Below are 21,623 nucleotides of genomic sequence, written 5' to 3' on the forward strand. Positions count from 1 at the left end.
CTTACTGTTGGCTTAAACCTATGTCTGAGCAGTCTCCTTTTATGGGTACCTATAAGACACCTTCTTTTGTGTCTTTCCTATGAAGACAATTACTCTTCATTGTGCTTCCTGATGTTGGAAGAAGGATAGTATGGGCATCCCTTTGAAAACCAATGCTGTTTGTCATATCCCATCCTGAAACTATAGTTTAGACCAGTCCAGAGACAAGTTTAGTAAAGGGAAAGGACCAAGGTTAGGTCATGCTGCCTATGTACAGATACTTCAGATTGTGTTTTGTAGCTCACAGTTTTATCAGCTACCCACAATGATTCTAGTGGGAAATAAAACAGGTTAAGACATATTTCTCTAACTATTCCATAGGCTCTGACTTCAGCTAGTATCCTGGGCATTGAGGCCATAAGGATCACATCAATTTAAGAGCTTACTAATTTCCAATATAAAATCAAATATAAAGTTTTATGCTTTTTAGTCTAGCTTATGTCTAGTAAATGTAACTTTGTTTCTTTGGGATTTTAGTTCAATGTGAGTCAGGCAGCAAATTCTGCTTAACTTACACAAGATGACTTTTGGTCACCAAAAGTCTAAAGAATATTAACATAGAACTTTTCTGACCTCCATGTCAGAAAACAATGATCTAATTATTAACTAGATTTGAAAGATAAGGATCAAACTTTTTTGATCTCAATGTCAAGTATTATGATGTAATTATTAACTAAGTTCATGTTTGTTTTAAATAGGATTTAATAAGGTTGATATTGAATCACAGTACACAGTCAGTAAAGGTTGGTAGATGCAATAGAACTGAATGTCTATGTGGAGAAAAAAAAAGGGCAAGATAAGGACTCACATCCTGGCTCAACTACCTGTCTCTGTCTGCCTAGGAAAAGGACAGGATCTCCAAGACTACCTTTTAATCCCTGGTGGAAATAATTTTGGCTTAGACAAAGAAAGTAGAGAAAATCAAATGAAATACTGAAGTGAGCATTTTAAGAAAATACACAGAATATGTATAATATGATTTATGAAATACTGTATAACAGTTTTAAAAGACAATTTTCTGTGATAAGAGAGCTTAGCAATATCTTTTTAGCCAATTTAGAACAGGTATGATGTCACCTCTACAAGGATGCCACTGCGTGAGCTTTGCCATTATAATTAGAATAACATATATCATTCCATTAATATTTGAATTTTTATGATCCCATTCTGAATGGTTTGGTCATTTTAAACTATGATTTCTAACATTCTCAATTACCTATGATATATTAAAGCCAGAGGAAACTGCACTGTTTTCAACTTTCATTATTTATTGTATAGTAATTTTTTCTTATCAATTACAGAGTTATGATGACAGTTTTATGTCAAGTTGAAACAAGCTAGAGTCATTTTGAAAAAGTGAACCTCAATTGATAAAATGTCTCTCTCAGTTCTGGCTATAGATATATTTTTAATTAGTGATTGATTGAAGAGGACCCAGCTCATGATGGGTGGGGCCATCTATGGGATGGTGTTTCTGTGTTTTAGGGGAAAGCAGGATGAACAAGCCTTGGGAAATAAACCAGTAAAGTCATCTCTCCATGACTTCTGTATCAGTCTCTACTTCCTGAACCCACCCTGCTTGAGTTCTTATTTTGACTTCCTCCAATTATGAACCATCCTGTAGAATTGTAAACCATTTAAAGACTTTCCTCCTTAATTTGCTTTTGGTTATGATATTTCATCACATCATTATTAACTATACTTTAGACAATAATAAAAAATAGAAAACACTTTTTCTTGGGGAGACAATATATTCAGTTACTCACAGTTCTGCAAGTATTTTCTGCTCAGATATCAAATGTTTCTGTGGTCAGTTATACTGAGCTAGTTTCTCTTCTAGAATGATGTGAAGGCAGCAATCCCAATACTTTTTTATGTAGTCATATAGGTATACAGCTGTACTTTGGTGATTTTGTGGACTGCCTAACAGAGGGTGTAGCTGTTTTGCCTGAACTTGAAACTTTTTTCCTTCCTACTGTGTTGTCTTTTCTAGTATCAAATAAGGGCTCTTGTATATTTTTACTGTATCATGATTTGAGCCATATGACTGTCATCCCTAGAAGGCCTGCACTTTTCTGAACAGAAAACCGAGCAGCGAGAGGAGTAATACTGCGGAGAGAAGGGAGATGGAAGAAACAAGGAGAAGTAGAGGGATGAGAGGCCTGGATGTATGATATTAGATAAGAATCTATTTTAAATAAGAAGTTGTAACAAAACTACAGTGAGTAACTATGGCCATAAGAAAATCTCACTGAATTCATTTTTTTTCTATGAACTGTGTGATACTGACAGTACTTCTCTTTGTCTTTTCACCATTAGGACAAATAAAAAGTATTTTCCATGGATTGTATTTTATGATCTTTTATTCAAGATGTCTGAGTAACACTAGGCGCACTTTTTTACTTAGTTGTATTTATCAGTATTTTTTATTGGATATATTTCTTTATTTACATTTCAAATGTTATTTCCTTTCCTGGTTTCATGTCCATAAGACTCCTAGCCCCTTAGCATCTCCCATAAAAGTGCCCCCCCCATATGGACCACTACAATCCCCCTGAAATTACCCTGCACTATAGGTCCAACTTAGGCAGGACCAAGGGTTGCCCCTTCCACTGGTGCCCCAACAAGACTATTCTCTGCTACATATGTAGTTGGATACCTGGGTCAGTCCATGTATAGTTTTTGGGTAGTGGTTTAGTCCCCAGAAGATCTGGTTGGTTGGCATTGCTGTTGTTATGGCATTGCAAGTCCCTTCAGCTCTTTCGATCCTTTCTCTAATTCCCCCAAATTGTGTCCCATTCTCAGCTCAGTGGTTTGCTGCTAACGTTTATCTCTGTATTTGACATGCTCCTGTTGTGTCTCTCAGGAGAGATCTATATCTGATACCTGTTAGCATGCACTTCTTAGCTCCATACATCTTATCTAGTTTTGGTGGCTATATATGCCACATGTCGGCAGGGTCTGAATGGCTGATCCTTCAGTTTCTGCTCTAAACTTTGCCTCCATAACCCTTCCTATGGATATTTTTCCTTCATTTTAAGGAGTGAAAGCACCCGTATTTTGGTCATGCTACTTCTTGAGCTTCATGTGGTCTGTGAATTGCATCTTGGGTAATTCGAGTTTGGGACTAATGCAGACTTATCAATGAATGCCCACCATGTGTGTTTTTCTGTGATTGGGTTACCTTACTCAGGATGATATTTTCTAGTTCATTCCATTTGCCTATGAATTCCATGAAGTCATTATTTTTTTTCTTTTTTTCAGAGCTGGGGACCGAACCCAGGGCCTTGCGCTTGCTAGGCAAGTGCTCTACCGCTGAGCTAAATCCCCAACCCCAGTCATTATTTTTGATTGATTAGTAGTACTCCTTTGTGTAAATGTACCACATTTTTTGAATCTATTCCTCTGTTGAAGGGCATCTGGGTTCTTTCCATCTTCTGGATATTGGAAATTAGGCTGCTATGAACATATAGGAGCATGTTTCTTTGTTGTATGTTGGAGTACCATTTGGGTATATTCCCAGGAGAGGTATAACTGGGTCCTCAGGTAGTGGAATGTCCAGTTTTCTGAGGAACATCCAGACTGATTTCCAGAATAGTTCTACCAGTTTTCAATCTCACCAACAATGGAGGAGTGTTTCTCTCTCTCCACATCCTTGCAAACATCTGCTGTCACCTGAGATTTTTATCTTATTCATTCTGACTGGTATGAGGTGGAATCTGAGAGTTGTTTTGATTTGCATTTCTCCGATAACTAAAGATGTTATTTCTTTACATGCTTCACAGCCATTCGATATTCCTCAGCTTAGAATTCGTTGTTTAACTCTGTACCCCACTTTTAATAGGGTTATTTGGCTATCTGGAGTCTAACTTCTTGAGTTCTTTGTATATTTTGGATATTAACCCTCCATTAGATGGAGGATTGATAAAGATCTTTTCCCAATCTGTTGATTGCCATTTTGTCCTAATGCCGGTGTCTTTTTCCTTACAAAACTTTGCAGTTTTTTGAGGTCTCATTTGTCTATTCTGGTTCTTAGAGCATAAGCTGTTGGTGTTTTGTTCATGAAGTTTTCTCCAATGCCTATGTGTTCGAGCATCTTCCTCACTTTTTCTTCTATTAGTTTAAGTGTATCTGGTTTGATGTGGAGGTTGTTGATCCATTTGAACTTGTGCTTTGTACAGGGTGATAAGAATGGATCAATCCACATTCTTCTACATGCTGACCTCCAGTAGAATCAGCACCATTGTTTGAAAATGCTATCTTTTTTCCATTGGATTATTTTAGCTCCTTTGACAAAGATCATGTGACCATGGGTCTGTGGGGTTATTTCTGGGTCTTCAATTCTATTCCATTGATATAATCTGCCTGTCTCTGTACCAATAACAGTTTTTATGACTATTGCTCTGTAATACTGCTTGAGGTTAGGGATGGTGACTCCCCGAGAAGTTCTTTTATTGTTGAGGATATTTTTCTCTATCCTGTTTCTTTTCTTATTCCAAAGGAATTTGCAAATTGTTCTTTCTATGAAGAATCGAGTTGGAAATTTGATGGGGATTGCATTGAATCTGTTGATTGCTTTTGGCAAAATGGCCATTTTTACTAAATCAATCCTGCCAATCCATGAGCATGAGAGATCTGTCTGTCTTCTGAGATATTCTTTAATTTCTTTCTTCAGAGACTTGAAGTTCTTGTCATACAGATCTTTCACTTGCTTAGTTAACGTCATATCAAGATATTTTATTTATTTATTTGAGACTATCATAAAGGGTGCCATTTCCCTAATTTCTTTCTCAGCCTGTTTATCCTTTGAGTAGAAGGAGTCTACTCATTTGTTTGAGTTAATTTTATCTCTAGACATTTTGTTGAATTTTTTAGCTGGTTAATAGTTCTTTGGTAGAACTTTTGGGGTCACTTTAGTATACTATCATATCATCTGCAAATAGTCATATTTGACTTCTTCCCTTCCAATTTGTATCACTTTGACCTCCTTTCTGTGTCTGATTGCTATGGCTAAAACTTTGCATACTACATTGAATAAATAGGGAGAGAGTGGGCAGTCTCATGTAGTCCCTGATTTTAGTGGAATTGCTTCATATTACTCTTCATTGATTTTAGTGTTACCTACTGTTTTGCTGTGTGTTGCTTTTACTATGCTTAGTTCGGGCCTTGAATTTCTGATCTTTCCAGGGCTTTTGTCATGAAGGGGTGTTGAATTTTGTCAAATGCTTTTTCTGCATGTAATGAAATGATGATGTGGTCCTTATCTTTGAGTTTGTTTATATAGTGGATTACATTGATGGATTTCTGTATATTAAACGATCCCTGCACCCCTGGGATGGAGCTACTTGATCATTATAGATGATCATTTTAATGTGTTCTTGGATTTGGATTGCAAAAATTTATTGTGTATTTGTCAGTCGATATTCATAAGGGAAATTGGTCTGAAGTTCTCTTTCTTTGTTGAGTCTTTGGTTTTGGTTTAAGAGTAGTTGTGGCTTCATAGAAGAAAACTGATAGTGCTCTGTCTGTTTCTATTTTGTGGAATAGTATAGACAGTATTGGTATGATGTCTTCTATGAAGTCTGATAGAATTCTGCACTAGTCTTTTAAATACTTTTTAAAAATTTATTTATTATCTTTATTTAACACTCTAGAATATGTTTCCCTCTGGGTCCACCCTCTGACTGTTCCAATCCCATATCTCCCCCACTTCAACAAACTCCCTATTTCCACGAGGATTTCCCCACCGCCACCCCATCAGACTTCTTAAATCCTTGAGGTTTCTGGTCTCTTGAGGGTTAGGTGCATATTCTCTGACTGAACACGGCCTGAGCAGTCCTCTGCTGTAGATGTGTTGGGAGCCCCATATCAGCTGGTATCTGCTGCCTGGTTGGAGGTTCAGTTTATGAGAGCTCTCGGAGGTCCAGGTTAATTGAGACTGCTGGTCTTCCTAAAGGGTTGCCCTCATCCTCAGCCTCTTCTAGATTTCCCTAATTCAACCACAGGGGCTGGTAGCTTCTGTCCATATGTTGGATATGAATATCTACATCTTTCTCTTTCAGCTGCTTGTTGGGTCTTTCAGAGAGCATTCATGATAGGTCCATTTTTGTGAACACTCCATAGCCTCAGTAATATTGTCAGTCCTTGGGGCCTCTCCTTGAGCTGGATCCCAGTTTGGGACACTGATTTTAATAGAAGAGGAAGTGGGAAAGTTTCTTGAACTCACTGGAAAAGGGAAAATTTCCTAAATTGAACTCTAATTGCTCATACTCTAAGATCAAGAATTGATAAACGGGACCTCGCAAAATTTGAAAGCTTCTGTAAGGCAAAGGACATAGTCAATAGGGAATATCAGCAGCCGACAAATTAAGGAAAATTATTTCACTAACTTGACCTCTGATAGAGGGCTAATATCCAAAATCTATAAAGAACTCAAAAAGCTAACCATCAAAGAACCAAACAACCCAATGAAAAATGGGGTATTAAATATTTATAAAGTTACAGTTATTGAGAATGCTTGTGTAAATGTCTGAGGTAACAAATATTTCAATTATACACACAGTTAAATATACAGTTAAACTTGGGCATGGTGGCTCATGCATATACTTCTAACCTTGGGAAGGTCAAGCAGATAAGTACACAGTTTGAGTTATATCATGAGATGTTTAAGAACGAAGAAGAGCTTATTTTTGTTATTGTCCCTAGGATAAAGTTCATGTAAAAGAAAAAGATCAGCAGGTAGCTGATTAGTCAATTATGCAATATTGATTCAGCAGCCACATGATAAAAGCTCTATGCTTCCTGGCAGAGCTGTGTCAATAAAGAGAAACTCAATGGATCTGGTCATGTTGCTGGTGCTCACTCTCACCTGTCTTATTCTCCTGTCAATCTGGAGACAGAGTTCTGGGAGAGGAAAGCTCCCCCCAGGCCCTATTCCTCTCCCAATTATTGGCAATATCTTTCAGCTAAATGTGAAGAACATCACCCAATCCTTAACCAGTGTAAGTATGCTTATGCTCCTCTTTTACGTTGCAAGGAAAGGTGAATATAACTCTTTTAAAATTTTTTTTCATTTTGAGATTATAATTACATAATTATTATTTTGAGATCATAATATATTCCTCTTTCACTTTTCTCTTTCCAAACCCTCCCATACACTCCTACTTTTCTTTTATACAATCAATGGCCATTCTTTTATTAATTGGTACATGCAAATAGGTATATTTATATACATATATTCATAACTATAGCATATAAAGTCTGTGTAATCTTATTTTCATTTACATTTTCAGGACTTGCCCAAATGGCCTTGTAATTGATTAATGATTGTAAAGTTAGAATCCTGTGAAGGTTCATTTCTATCCCCATGAGAAATTGAAGAAAAAGCAATTTCTATGGTGAATTAGAGAACTTTGGGTCTTTACATATTAAAATAACATTTGGAAAATTGCAAAAACTATGTATACTTCTTTTCTTTATTTTATTGCTCTTTCCATATTTTTTGCTAAGTCTCTGGAAAAGGGTATATGACACCATCCACCAAATCATGCAGCATTTTAAAGATGTGTATTTATTATCTTTTGGTATTGAAGCTCCCTAAATAACTGATGTTTTATTAAAATAAAATATCCATAGATGAGGCAAAACACAGGAAATAAGAGAACTAAACATATTTGATACTATTCAAATTGACTTTTATTCTGTGCCTGGGACCAAGAATGCCTCAGGGTGAAACTGTTCTCTTAACAGATGCCCATGCTTTGTGCAGCTTCGGTACTACACAGTCTCCACACTTGTGGTAATGATAGAATTAACTTTGGGTCCTCACTATGGATTTTCTCTTTTATTCCTGAAGGTAAGCTGCACAGAAAAAGGCTTACAGGTGTTGCTGAAATCGTCATCTGAGCATTGACACTTATTTTAGTATGAGCGAACATGGAATTAGATTGTCCAGGCATCAAGTGATAAAAAAAGAGTGCTTTTAAATGTTGAGTACTTTTACATTTTTTTTTGAGAAAGAATATTTAATTTCAGAAGATAGGTTTGCAAACTCTCCATAATATAAAGTGTGGTTTATTTGACATTATTCTCATTTTGCCTATAGGGTTTTCTTGCTTTGCTTTTTTTTTTTATTATTATTAACTTGAGTATTTCTTATATACATTTCAAGTGTTATTCCCTTTCCCGGTTTCCGGGCAAACATCCCCCTCCCTCCTCCCCTTCCTTATGGGTGTCCCCCTCCCAACCCTCCCCCCATTGCCGCCCTCCCCCCATAGTCTAGTTCAGTGGGGGTTCAGTCTTAGCAGGACCCAGGGCTTCCCCTTCCACTGGTGCTCTTACTAGGATATTCATTGCTACCTATGGGGTCAGAGTCCAGGGTCAGTCCATATATAGTATTTAGGTAGTGGCTTAGTCCCTGGAAGCTCTGGTTGCTTGATATTGTTGTACTTTTGGGGTCTCGAGCCCCTTCAAGCTCTTCCAGTTCTTTCTCTGATTCCTTCAACGGGGGACCTATTCTCAGTTCAGTGGTTTGCTGCTGGCATTCGCCTCTGTATTTGCTGTATTCTGGCTGTGTCTCTCAGGAGCGATCTACATCCGGCTCCTGTCGGTCTGCACTTCTTTGCTTCATCCATCTTGTCCAATTGGGTGGCTGTATATGTATGGGCCACCGGTGGGGCAGGCTCAAAATGGCTGTTCCTTCAGTCTCTGTTTTAATCTTTGCCTCTCCCTTCCCTGCCAAGGGTATTCTTTTTCCTCATTTAAAGAAGGAGTGAAGCATTCACATTTTGATCATCCGTCTTGAATTTCGTTTGTTCTAGGGATCTAGGGTAATTCAAGCATTTGGGCTAATAGCCACTTATCAATGAGTGCATACCATGTATGTCTTTCTGTGATTGGGATAGCTCACTCAGGATGATATTTTCCAGTTCCAACCATTTGCCTACGAATTTCATAAACTCGTTGTTTTTGATAGCTGAGTAATATTCCATTGTGTAGATGTACCACATTTTCTGTATCCATTCCTCTATTGAAGGGCATCTGGGTTCTTTCCATTTTCTGGTTATTATAAATAAGGCTGCGATGAACATAGTGGAGCACGTGTCTCTTTTATATGTTGAGGCATCTTTTGGGTATATGCCCAAGAGAGGTATAGCTGGATCCTCAGGCAGTTCAATGTCCAATTTTCTGAGGAACCTCCAGACTGATTTCCAGAATGGTTTTACCAGTCTGCAATCCCACCAACAATGGAGGAGTATTCCCCTTTCTCCACATCCTCGCCAGCATCTGCTGTCACCTGAGTTTTTGATCTTAGCCATTCTCACTGGTGTGAGGTGAAATCTCAGGGTTGTTTTGATTTGCATTTCCCTTATGACTAAAGATGTTGAACATTTCTTTAGGTGTTTCTCAGCCATTCGGCATTCCTCAGCTGTGAATTCTTTGTTTAGCTCTGAACCCCATTTTTTAATAGGGTTATTTGTTTCCCTGCGGTCTAACTTCTTGAGTTCTTTGTATATTTTGGATATAAGGCCTCTATCTGTTGTAGGATTGGTAAAGATCTTTTCCCAATGTGTTGGTTGCCGTTTTGTCCTAACCACAGTGTCCTTTGCCTTACAGAAGCTTTGCAGTTTTATGAGATCCCATTTGTCGATTCTTGATCTTAGAGCATAAGCCATTGGTGTTTTGTTCAGGAAATTTTTTCTAGTGCCCATGTGTTCCAGATGCTTCCCTAGTTTTTCTTCTATTAGTTTGAGTGTGTCTGGTTTGATGTGGAGGTCCTTGATCCACTTGGACTTAAGCTTTGTACAGGGTGATAAGCATGGATCGATCTGCATTCTTCTACATGTTGACCTCCAGTTGAACCAGCACCATTTGCTGAAAATGGAATCTTTTTTCCATTGGATGGTTTTGGCTCCTTTGTCAAAAATCAAGTGACCATAGGTGTGTGGGTTCATTTCTGGGTCTTCAATTCTATTCCATTGGTCTATCTGTCTGTCTCTGTACCAATACCATGCAGTTTTTATCACTATTGCTCTGTGATACTGCTTGAGTTCAGGGATAGTGATTCCCCCTGAAGTCCTTTTATTATTGAGGATAGCTTTAGCTATCCCGGGTTTTTTGTTATTCCAGATGAATTTGCAAATTGTTCTGTCTAACTCTTTGAAGAATTGGATTGGTATTTTGATGGGGATTGCATTGAATCTGTAGATTGCTTTTGGTAAAATGGCCATTTTTACTGTATTAATCCTGCCAATCCATGAGCATGGGAGATATTTCCATCTTCTGAGGTCTACTTCAATTTCTTTCCTCAGTGTCTTGAAGTTCTTATTGTACAGATCTTTTACTTGCTTGGTTAAAGTCACACCGAGGTACTTTATATTATTTGGGTCTATTATGAAGGGTGTCGTTTCCCTTATTTCTTTCTCGGCATGTTTCTCTTTTGTATAGAGGAAGGCAACTGATTTATTTGAGTTAATTTTATACCCAGCCACTTTGCTGAGGTTGTTTATCAGCTTTAGTAGTTCTCTGGTGGACCTTTTGGGATCACTTAAATATACTATCATATCATCTACAAATAGTGATATTTTGACCTCTTCTTTTCCGATCTGTATCCCCTTGATCTCCTTTTGTTGTCTGATTGCTCTGGCTCGAACTTCAAGAACTATATTGAATAAGTAGGGAGAGAGTGGGCAGCCTTGTCTAGTCCCTGATTTTAGTGGGATTGCTTCAAGTTTCTCTCCATTTAGTTTAATGTTAGCAACTGGTTTGCTGTATATGGCTTTTACTATGTTTAGTTATGGGCCTTGAATTCCTATTCTTTCCAGGACTTTTATCATGAAGGGGTGTTGAATTTTGTCAAATGCTTTCTCAGCGTCTAATGAAATGATCATGTGGTTCTGATCTTTCAGTTTGTTTATATAATGGATCACGTTGATGGTTTTCCGTATATTAAACCACCCCTGCATGCCTGGGATGAAGCCTACTTGATCATGGTGGATGATTGTTTTGATGTGCTCTTGAATTCGGTTTGCCAAAATTTTATTGAGTATTTTTGCATCGATATTCTTAAGGGAAATTGGTCTGAAGTTCTCTTTCTTTGTTGTGTCTTTGTGTGGTTTAGGTGTAAGAGTCATTGTGGCTTCGTAGAAGGAATTCGGTAGTGCTCCATCTGTTTCAATTTTGTGGAATAGTTTGGATAATATTGGTATGAGGGCTTCTATGAAGGTTTGATAGAATTCTGTACTAATCCCGTCTGGACCTGGGCTCTTTTTGGTTGGGAGACCTTTAATGACTGCTTCTATTTCCTTAGGAGTTATGGGTTGTTTAACTGGTTTATCTGTTCCTGATTTAACTTCGATACCTGGTATCTGTCTAGGAAATTGTCCATTTCCTGAAGATTTTCAAGTTTTGTTGAATATAGGTTTTTATAGTAAGATCTGATGATTTTTTGAATTTTTTCTGAATCTGTAGTTATGTCTCCCTTTTCATTTCTGATTTTGTTAATTTGGACGCACTCTCTGTGTCCTCTCGTTAGTCTGGCTAAGGGTTTATCTATCTTGTTGATTTTCTCAAAGTACCAACTTTTGGTTCTGTTGATTCTTTCTATGATCCTTTTTGTTTCTACTTGGTTGATTTCAGCTCTGAGTTTAATTATTTCCTGCCTTCTACTCCTCCTGGGTGTATTTGCTTCTTTTTGTTCTAGAGCTTTTAGGTGTGCTGTTAAGCTGCTGCCATATGCTCTTTCCTGTTTCTTTCTGCAGGCACTCAGCGCTATGAGTTTTCCTCTTAGCACAGCTTTCATTCTTTCCCATAAGTTTGGGTATGTTGTATCTTCATTTTCATTAAATTCTAAAAAGTTTTTAATTTCTTTCTTTATTTCTTCCTTGACCAGGTTATCATTGAGTAGAGCATTGTTCAATTTCCACGTATATGTGGGGATTCTTCCCTTATTGTTATTGAAGACCATTTTTAGGCCGTCGTGGTCCGATAGCACGCATGGGATTATTTCTATCTTTCTTTACCTGTTGAGGCCCGTTTTTTGACCAATTATATGGTCAATTTTGGAGAAAGTACCATGAGGAGCTGAGAAGAAGGTATATCCTTTTGCTTTAGGATAGAATGTTCTATAAATATCCGTTAAGTCCATTTGGCTCATGACTTCTCTTAATCTGTCGATATCACTGTTTAATTTCTGTTTCCATGATCTGTCCATTGATGAGAGTGGGGTGTTGAAATCTCCCACTATTATTGTGTGAGGTGCAATGTGTGCTTTGAGCTTTAGTAAGGTTTCTTTTACGTATGTAGGTGCCCTTGTATATGGGGCATAGATATTTAGGATTGAGAGTTCATCTTGATGGATTTTTCCTTTGATGAATATGAAGTGTCCTTCCTTATCTTTTTTGATGACTTTTAGTTGGAAATTGATTTTATTTGATATTAGAATGTCTACTCCAGCTTGCTTCTTCTGACCATTTGCTTGGAAAGTTGTTTTCCAGCCTTTCACTCTGAGGTAGTTTCTGTCTTTGTCTCTGAGGTGTGTTTCCTGTAGGCAGCAGAATGCAGGGTCCTCGTTGTGTATCCAGTTTGTTAATCTATGTCTTTTTATTGGGGAGTTGAGGCCATTGATATTGAGGGATATTAAGGAATAGTGATTATTGCTTCCCGTTATATTCATAGTTGGATGTGAGGTTATGTTTGTGTGCTTTCATTCTCTTTGTTTTGTTGCCAAGACGATTAGTTTCTTGCTTCTTCTAGGGTATAGCTTGCCTCCTTATATTGGGCTTTACCATTTATTATCCTTTGTAGTGCTGGATTTGTGGAAAGATATTGTGTAAATTTGGTTTTGTCATGGAATATCTTGGTTTCTCCATCAATGTTAATTGAGAGTTTTGCTGGATACAGTAACCTGGGCTGGCATTTGTGTTCTCTTAGGGTCTGTATAACATCAGTCCAGGATCTTCTGGCCTTCATAGTTTCTGGCGAGAAGTCTGGTGTGATTCTGATAGGTCTCCCTTTATATGTTACTTGACCTTTTTCCCTTACTGCTTTTAATATTCTTTCTTTATTTTGTGCGTTTGGTGTTTTGACAATTCTGTGAGGGGAGGTGTTTCTTTTCTGGTCCAATCTATTTGGAGTTCTGTAGGCTTCTTGTATGTCTATGGGTATCTCTTTTTTTAGGTTAGGGAAGTTTTCTTCTATGATTTTGTTGAAGATATTTACTGGTCCTTTGAGCTGGGAGTCTTCACTCTCTTCTATACCTATTATCCTTAGGTTTGATCTTCTCATTGAGTCCTGGATTTCCTGTATGTTTTGGACCAGTAGCTTTTTCCGCTTTACATTATCTTTGACAGTTGAGTCAATGATTTCTATGGAATCTTCTGCTCCTGAGATTCTCTCTTCCATCTCTTGTATTCTGTTGGTGAAGCTTGTATCTACAGCTCCTTGTCTCTTCTTTTGGTTTTCTATATCCAGGGTTGTTTCCATGTGTTCTTTCTTGATTGCTTCTATTTCCATTTTTAATTCCTTCAACTGTTTGATTGTGTTTTCCTGGAATTCTTTCAGGGATTTTTGTGTCTCCTCTCTATGGGCTTCTACTTGTTTATTTATGATTTCCTGGAATTCTTTCAGGGATTTTTGTGTCTCCTCTCTATGGGCTTCTACTTATTTATTTATGTTTTCCTGGAATTCTTTCAGGGATTTTTGCGATTCTTTCAGGCATTTTTGCGATTCCTCTCTGTAGGCTTCTACTTGTTCTCTAAGGGAGTTCTTCACGTCTTTATTGAAGTCCTCCAGCATCATGATCAAAAATGATTTTGGAACTAGATCTTGCTTTTCTGGTGTGTTTGGATATTCCATGTTTGTTTTGATGGGAGAATTGGGCTCCGATTGTGCCATGTACTCTTGGTTTCTGTTGCTTGGGTTCCTGCGCTTGCCTGTCGCCAACAGATTATCTCTAGTGTTACTTTGTTCTGCTATTTCTGACAGTGGCTAGACTGTCCTATAAGCCTGTGTGTCAGGAGTGCTGTAGACCTGTTTTCCTTTCTTTCAGTCAGTTATGGGGACAGAGTGTTCTGCTTTCCGGCGTGTGGTTTTTCCTCTCTACAGGTCTTCAGCTGTTCCTGTGGGCCTGTGTCTTGAGTTCACCAGGCAGCTTTCTTGCAGCAGAAAAGTTATTCTTACCTGTGGTCCCGAGGCTCAAGTTCGCTCGTGGCGTGCTACCCACGGGCTCTCTGCAGCGGCAGCAACCAGGAAGACCTGTGCCGCCGTTTCCGGGAGCTTCAATGCACCAGGGTTCCAGATGGTCTTTGGCTTTTTCCTCTGGCGTCCGAGATGTGTGTGCAGAGAGCAGTCTCTTCTGGTTTCCCAGGCTTGTCTGCCTCTCTGAAGGTTCAGCTCTCCCTCCCATGGGATTTGGGTGCAGAGAACTGTTTATCCGGTCTGTTTCCTTCTGGTTCTGGTGGTGTCTCAGGCACAGGGGTCCTGCCGCTCCTGGGCCCTCCCCCACGGGAGCCCAGAGGCCTTATACAGTTCCTCTTAGGCCAGGGATGTGGGCAGGGGTGAGCAGTGTTGGTGGTCTCTTCCCTTCTGCAGTCTCAGGAGTGCCCACCTGACCAGGCGGTTGGGTCTCTCTCTCACAGGGTCTGGGGGCAGAGAGCTGCTGCGGGCCGGGATCCGCAGGAGTGGGACTTCTGGTAAACACAGAACGTGCCCGGTCCTACAGGAATTCTGCTTCCGTGTGTCCCAAGCTCACCAGGCAGCTTTCTTGCAGCAGAAAAGTTATTCTTACGGTGGTCCCGGGGCTCAAGTTCGCTCGTTGGGTGCTGCCCACGGGCTCTCTGCAGTGGCAGCAACCCGGAAGACCTGTGCCGCCGTTTCCGGGAGCTTCAGTGCACCAGGGTTCCAGATGGTCTTTGGCTTTTTCCTCTGGCGTCCGAGATGTGTGTGCAGAGAGCAGTCTCTTCTGGTTTCCCAGGCTTGTCTGCCTCTCTGAAGGTTCAGCTCTCCCTCCCACGGGATTTGGGTACAGAGAACTGTTTATCCGGTCTGTTTCTTTCAGGTTCCAGAGGTGTCTCAGGCAGGGGTCCTGCCGCTCCTGGGCCCTCCCCCACGGGAGCCCAGAGGCCTTATACAGTTTCCTCTTGGGCCAGGGATGTGGGCAGGGGTGAGCAGTGTTGGTGGTCTCTTCTGCTCTGCAGCCTCAGGAGTGCCCACCTAACCAGGCGGTTGGGTCTCTCTCTCACCGGGTCTGGGAGCAGAGAGCTGCTGTGGGCCGGGATCCGCGGGTGTGGGACTTCCGCTACATTTTTAAATTAATATTAGTTATTATTATTGTTATTATTATTATGTTATTTACCCCCCCCAATTTTGAATATCATCCCCCTTGCATAGTTCTTCCTCATTCTCCTTCTACTTTGTTTCTGAGAAGGTGCCCCTTATTCATCTCCCTTCCCTGGTGTATAAAGTCTCTGTAGGATTAGGCACATCCTTTCCCACTGAAGTCAGACAAGGTAGTCCTCTCCTATATATGTGCCGAAGCCTCAGTTCAGGGTTTGTATTCTCTTTAGTTTGTGATTTAGTCCCTGAAAACTCCCAGTGGCCCAGGTTAGTTAACACTCTGTGGTTTCTTATGGGATTGCTATTCCCTTATGTTCCTTCAATCTTCCCACTCTTTCTTACTCTTCCTACAGTTCGATTTTTGACTGTAAACATCTATAATTTTGTCAATCAGTTGCTCTTTGAGCCTCTCATAGGAAAGTCATACTAGGTTCCTGTCTGCAAGCACAACATTGAATCAGTAACAGTTGCCAGGGTTTGGTGACTGCCCATGGAATGGATCTTTTATTCATGAGCAATTCAGCCCCAAAATGAATTTGGAAAACTTTTGCCTGAAGTACTTACTGAAACACGATCAAGAGACCTGCTGAATATTTTGATGCGGTACTTTATTGTATTCTAAATATCAAGTACCTGGGCCATTGTGACATCACTGAAAAGTGACAAGTACCCATTGGTTGCTTTTCAATTTCCAGTTCTCAAAAGTGTATGGTCCTGTATTTACTCTTTACTTTGGCACGAAGCCCACTGTGATATTGCATGGATATGAAGCAGTAAAAGAAGCCTTGATTGATCATGGGGAGGAGTTTGCTGAAAGAGGAAGCTTCCCAGTAGCTGAAAAAATTAATAAAGACCTTGGTAAGTATGCATTTTTATGAGTGAGCTGGGTAGCATTCACAGTGAGGAAGAAGATAGACAGCAAAGGCCAGACTTGATCCTGGGGCTCAGACTATGTCTCTCTAGGGTTGTGTCTTCTCCAATGCCCTCTTTCTTTCTGAGATCACATTGTAGTTTCTATTCCCATTTGTTTAGGAATTGTTTTTAGCCATGGAAATAGATGGAAAGAAATAAGACGCTTTACCCTCACGACTCTGCGGAATTTGGGCATGGGGAAAAGGAACATTGAGGATCGTGTTCAAGAGGAAGCACGGTGCCTTGTGGAGGAACTGAGGAAAACCAATGGTAAGTAAATTTTTGTGTTTTGAGTTTTCCATCCTGTTAGAGTACAAAGGGTCAAAGGATCTACTGGCATTACTTTACAACAGCTTTTATTTTAATTTTCTAATGAGTTCCATTCTTAGCGTGAACATAACTTATTTATTGCTGATCATTTTAGTACAGAAGAGTTGCTATGGATAATGGTGGTAGTGACATCATCTACATCTATAGATCCCAAACCAGATGATATTTGTTTTCATTTTGTGGGCCTACTTTCATCTCCCCAAATTCACTGATATGGCAATGTGTCTTGAATGCTCGTTTTCATAGTCCTGGTTACTTATGAGTTAAAATATAATTTCATTCCTTGGCTATGTAATAGAATTTCATGATGATTTGAAAAATTATCATAATTTCATTTTATTATATTTTTTATGCTTTAAGAAATTATACATGACAGTATTAATCTTCAAACACAAAGAACTTAATAAAATGACTTGTATAAGTAACCTTGAACTGTTTTCATTAACAACATCTCATTTTTGTTAAGTATATTACATATCTGTCTTCTGTTGTGTAAACTATTTCTCTCTGTATTCGCTGTTTTGGCTTAGGTGATGAACAGATCTTCAATTGCTATGTGAATGCTACTCACCCCTGAAATACCTTTCACAGAACAGTCAAGTTATCTGCTTAAATTATGAAGAAACTTGTCTTTAAGTACTTTCTCCAAAATAAAATGAAGACTGAAAATCTTATTTTAGTGAAGTTTAAAATTTCTCCAGGATTTTATCTATTTACAAAGATAAAGTGCCCTCTTGGTATATTTTAATAACATATTGCAATTGTTTCCCATTCCTCAGGCTCACCCTGTGACCCCACGTTTATCCTGGGCTGTGCTCCTTGCAATGTCATCTGCTCCATTATTTTCCAGAATCGTTTTGATTATAAAGATCAGGATTTTCTTAACTTGATGGAAAAACTCAATGAGAACATGAAGATTTTGAGCAGTCCCTGGACACAGGTGAATAAAATTCATCTCCTCCTGAAAACTTGTGACTATTCTTTCTCTCAGGTCAAATTACAAGGGGACTAATAGTGATGTAATGATACACATGACCTGCCTAGAGTAGTATGGATAGGACCTCTGCAAGGGAGGTCTACATCCTTTGCTTAACCAACAGATAAACAAAGCACAAATGCTAAGATGGCTCAAGCTACTTAGCTTCCTATGTGATGTTATTTTTAGTCATTGACTTTCAGAGAGCTTTTTCTACAAATTAATCCATTGATTTTTAGAAAGATATTCAGTCACTCATAAAAGAATATTCTTGCATTACTCACAAGTTCTTGTACTGTGAAAAGTTAAGACCTACTCATTTCAGTATTTGGCATAATTGCTCAGTGTAGACAGAAAATAATCTGCTAAAGGAAACTTTGGATAATGATACAGGAAGCACTGAAAACATTGGAATGTTTGCTGCTTTATTTTGGATCCTCCCTGACATGGGAACAAGAAGAAATGGTAGCATGAATGGTTGTATGGTGTGTAGGTCACTAATATCGTGACAATCTTTCCATGTGAGGAATTAGCATCTCCTGCTCTCTTTCTATATAGTAGTTATGGACCACAGAGAAGTAAATAAAGGTGTATAATTTTTGTCCAAGCAGCTTTAGAGACCCACACAATTCTATACTTTCACTTCATCTCAGAGATTGGCTGATTGAAAAGCTTTCTGCAGTAAATTATTTACCCTATTTTCTTAACATATACTGGCATCCAGAATGTTTGGATTACATTACTTTATATCATATGATATTTAAACTTTGCAGGTAAAATTGAATTATTACTGAATGTGGAAAAATTCACTATGAACCAGAATTATATGAGCAGGATTTTCTTCCTCAATTCTTCTACTAGCATAGAGTTTATATATAATATTATTATACTAAAATGGAGCAACTCTTTTTCAAGGTGAACCTAAGCCATATATGTAATTATAAATCCCAATGAGAATTGCTAGATTATAGTATGTATGTATTTCTTTATTATCCCTTATGCATTTAATAAATCCTTGGTGTTTTTCCATGTAGTTTTGCAGTTTTTTCCCTGTTTTAATTGATTATTGTCCGGGAAGTCATACGACATTAGCTAAAAATGTGTATCATATTAGAAACTACCTTCTGAAGAAAATAAAAGAGCATCAAGAATCACTGGATGTTACAAATCCCCGGGACTTTATTGATTATTACCTAATTAAGTGGAAGCAGGTAAAGCATTTATATATATTCATTTATTTCATTTTTCAAGTAAATTCACAGTCACTGAAAACTTATTTGCCAGAGCTTTGAAAAGCCTCAGTTCACTGTCATTTGAAAACCAACTTGAATAGTTATTGAGCCATGAAAGTACAATATAGATTCAGGAGCACATAAGGGGAATTGGTTAATCAGAACACATTGAAAGTTATTTCACCACAAAAAGTAACATAACTGAGGAAAAAGACAATATGAAGTGCAGCAGAGATGTAAACCGACTCAAATCATGTGATAAAGTATAAGAAATTGTGAATAAATAAGCTTTGTATTTTTTCCACTGCTTTTCCAAATTCATGCCATTATGGGATTTTCATTTATTATTTATTTAGTACATTATGTAAGAAAACTATTCACATATAATTGTCATTTTGTGCCTTAAGCATTTTCTGAAATAGGAAAGAGATTTTAATTTTATTTATTTTAATTTTTGGTTTTGTTTTATTCTTTAATTTTTTTTAGGTTTTTTTTTCATCTTTATTAACTTGAGTATTTCTTATTTACATTTCGATTGTTATTCCCCTTCCTGGTTTCTGGGCCAACATCCCACTAACCACTGCCCCTCCCCTTCTCTATGGGTGTGCCCCTCCCCATCCCCCCCATTACCATCCTCCCCCCAACAATCACGATCACTGGGGGTTCAGTCTTGGCAGGACCAAGGGCTTCCCATTCCACTGGTGCTCTTACTAGGCTGGCTATTCATTGGTACCTATGCAGTTGGAGTCCAGGGTCAGTCCATGTATAATCTTTGGGTATTGGCTTAGTCCCTAGAAGCTCTGATTGGTTGGCATTGTTGTTCTTGTGGTCTCAAGCACCTTCAAGCTCTAAAAGTCCTTTCTCTGATTCTTTCAACATTGGTCCCGTTCTCAGTTCAGTGGTGTAATGATGGCATTCACGTACGTATTTGCTGTATTCTGGCTGTATCTCTCAGGAGATCTACATCCGGTTCCTGTCAGCCTGCACTTCTTTGCTTCATCCATCTTACCTAGTTTGGTGGCTGTATATATATGGGCCAAATGTAGGGCAGGCTCTCAAAGAGTGTTCCTTCTGCCTCTGTTCTAAGCTTTGCCTCCCTATTCCCTTCCAAGGATATTCTTGTTCCCCTTTTAAAGGAGTGAAGCATTCACATTTTGGTCATCATTGAGATTCATGTGTTCTTTGCATCTAGGGTAATTTGAGCATTTGGGCAAATAACCACTTATCAATGAGTCCATGTGTGTTTTTATGTGATTGGGTTACCTCACTCAGGAGGATATTCTCCAGTTCCATCCATTTGCCTATGAATTTCATAAAGTCACTGTTTTTGATAGCTGAGTAATATTCCATTGTGTAGATGTACCACATTTTCTGTATTCATTCCTCTGTTGAAGGGCATCTGTGTTCTTTCCAGATTCTGGCTATTATAAATAGGCTGCTATGAACATAGTGGAGCATGTGTCTTTGTTATATGTTGGGGCATTTTTTGGATATATGCCAGAGAGATATAGCTGGGTCCTCAGGTAGTACAATGTCCAATTTTCTGGGGAACCTCCAGACTGGTTTCCAGAATGGTTGTACCAGTCTGCAATCCCGGCAAAAATGGAGGACTGTTCCTCTTTCTCCACATCCTCGCCTGCATTTGCTGTCACCTGAGGTTTTGATCTTAGCCATTCTCACTGGTGTGAGGTGGAATCTCAGGGTTGTTTTGATTTGCATTTCCCTTATGACTAAAGATGTTGAATATTTCTTTAGGTGTTTCTCAGCCATTCCGCATTCCTAAGATGTGAAATCTTTGTTTAACTCTGAACCGCATTTTTTAATAGGGTTATTTGCTCCCTGCAGTAGAACTTCTTGAGTTCTTTGTATATTTTGGATATAAGGCCTCTATCTGTTGTAGGATTGGTAAAGATCTTTTCCTAATCTGTTGGTTGCCGATTTGTCCTAACCACAGTGTCCTTTGCCTTACAGAAGCTTTGCAGTTTTATGAGATCCCATTTGTCGATTCTTGATCTTAGAGCATAAGCCATTGATGTTTTGTTCAGGAAATTTTTTCCAGTGCCCATGTGTTCCAGGTGCTTCCCTAGTTTTTCTTCTATTAGTTTGAGTGTATCAGGTTTGATGTGGAGGTCCTTGATCCACTTGGACTTAAGCTTTGTACAGGGTGATAAGCATGGATCGATCTGCATTCTTCTACATGTTGACCTCCAGTTGAACCAGCACCATTTGCTGAAAATGCTATCTTTTTTCCATTGAATGGTTTCGGTCCCTTTGTCAAAAATCAGGTGCTCTCAGGTGTGTGGGTTCATTTCTGGGTCTTCAATTCTATTCCACTGGTCTATCTGTCTGTCTCTGTACCAATACCATGCAGTTTTTATCACTATTGCTCTGTAATACTGCTTGAGTTCAGGGATAGTGGTTCCCCAGGAAGTCTTTTTATTGTTGAGGACAGTTTTAGCTATCCTGAGTTTTTGTTATCCAGATGAATTTGAAATTTTTTCTGTCTAACTCTCTGAGGAATTGGATTGGTATTTTGATGGGGATTGCATTTAATCTGTAGATCCCTTTTGTAAACTGGCCATTTTTCTATGTTAATCTTGCCAATCCATAAGCATGGGAGATCTTTCCATCTTCTGAGATCTTCTTCAATTTCTTCCTTCAGAGGCTTGAAGTTCTTATCATACAGATACTTCACTTGCTTGGTTAAAGTCACACCGAGGTATTTTATATTATTTGGGACTATTATATAGGGTGTCATTTCCCTAATTTCTCTCTCGGCTTGTTTCTCTTTTGTGTAGAGG

The 21,623-nt window shown here is 38.8% G+C and overlaps 1 protein-coding gene across 7 annotated transcripts in view; it reads left to right on the top strand.

The window, feature by feature from the left end:
• Window positions 1-6,801: 6,801 nt before the first annotated feature.
• Cyp2c6 (cytochrome P450, family 2, subfamily C, polypeptide 6) overlaps window positions 6,802-21,623 on the top strand; it is a 37,779-nt gene continuing 22,957 nt past the window's right edge. For 2 of the 7 annotated variants that reach the window (XM_087550341.1, XM_087550350.1), the window contains exons 1-6: window positions 6,851-7,040; window positions 7,789-7,894; window positions 16,068-16,230; window positions 16,405-16,554; window positions 17,394-17,554; window positions 18,625-18,801. In XM_087550341.1, coding sequence (XP_087406467.1) covers window positions 7,841-7,894; window positions 16,068-16,230; window positions 16,405-16,554; window positions 17,394-17,554; window positions 18,625-18,801 — 705 coding nt within the window. In that variant the 5' untranslated portion in view covers window positions 6,851-7,040; window positions 7,789-7,840. Of the gene's footprint in view, window positions 7,041-7,788; window positions 7,895-16,067; window positions 16,231-16,404; window positions 16,555-17,393; window positions 17,555-18,624; window positions 18,802-21,623 lie in introns of all 7 variants that reach the window. The other 5 variants (XR_015619959.1, XM_087550334.1, XM_087550361.1 and 2 more) reach the window with 3 other exon arrangements.

This window comes from Rattus norvegicus, chromosome 1, assembly GCF_021556685.1.
Source record: "Rattus norvegicus strain SHRSP/BbbUtx chromosome 1, alternate assembly SHRSP_T2T, whole genome shotgun sequence".
Lineage (NCBI taxonomy): Eukaryota > Metazoa > Chordata > Mammalia > Rodentia > Muridae > Rattus > Rattus norvegicus.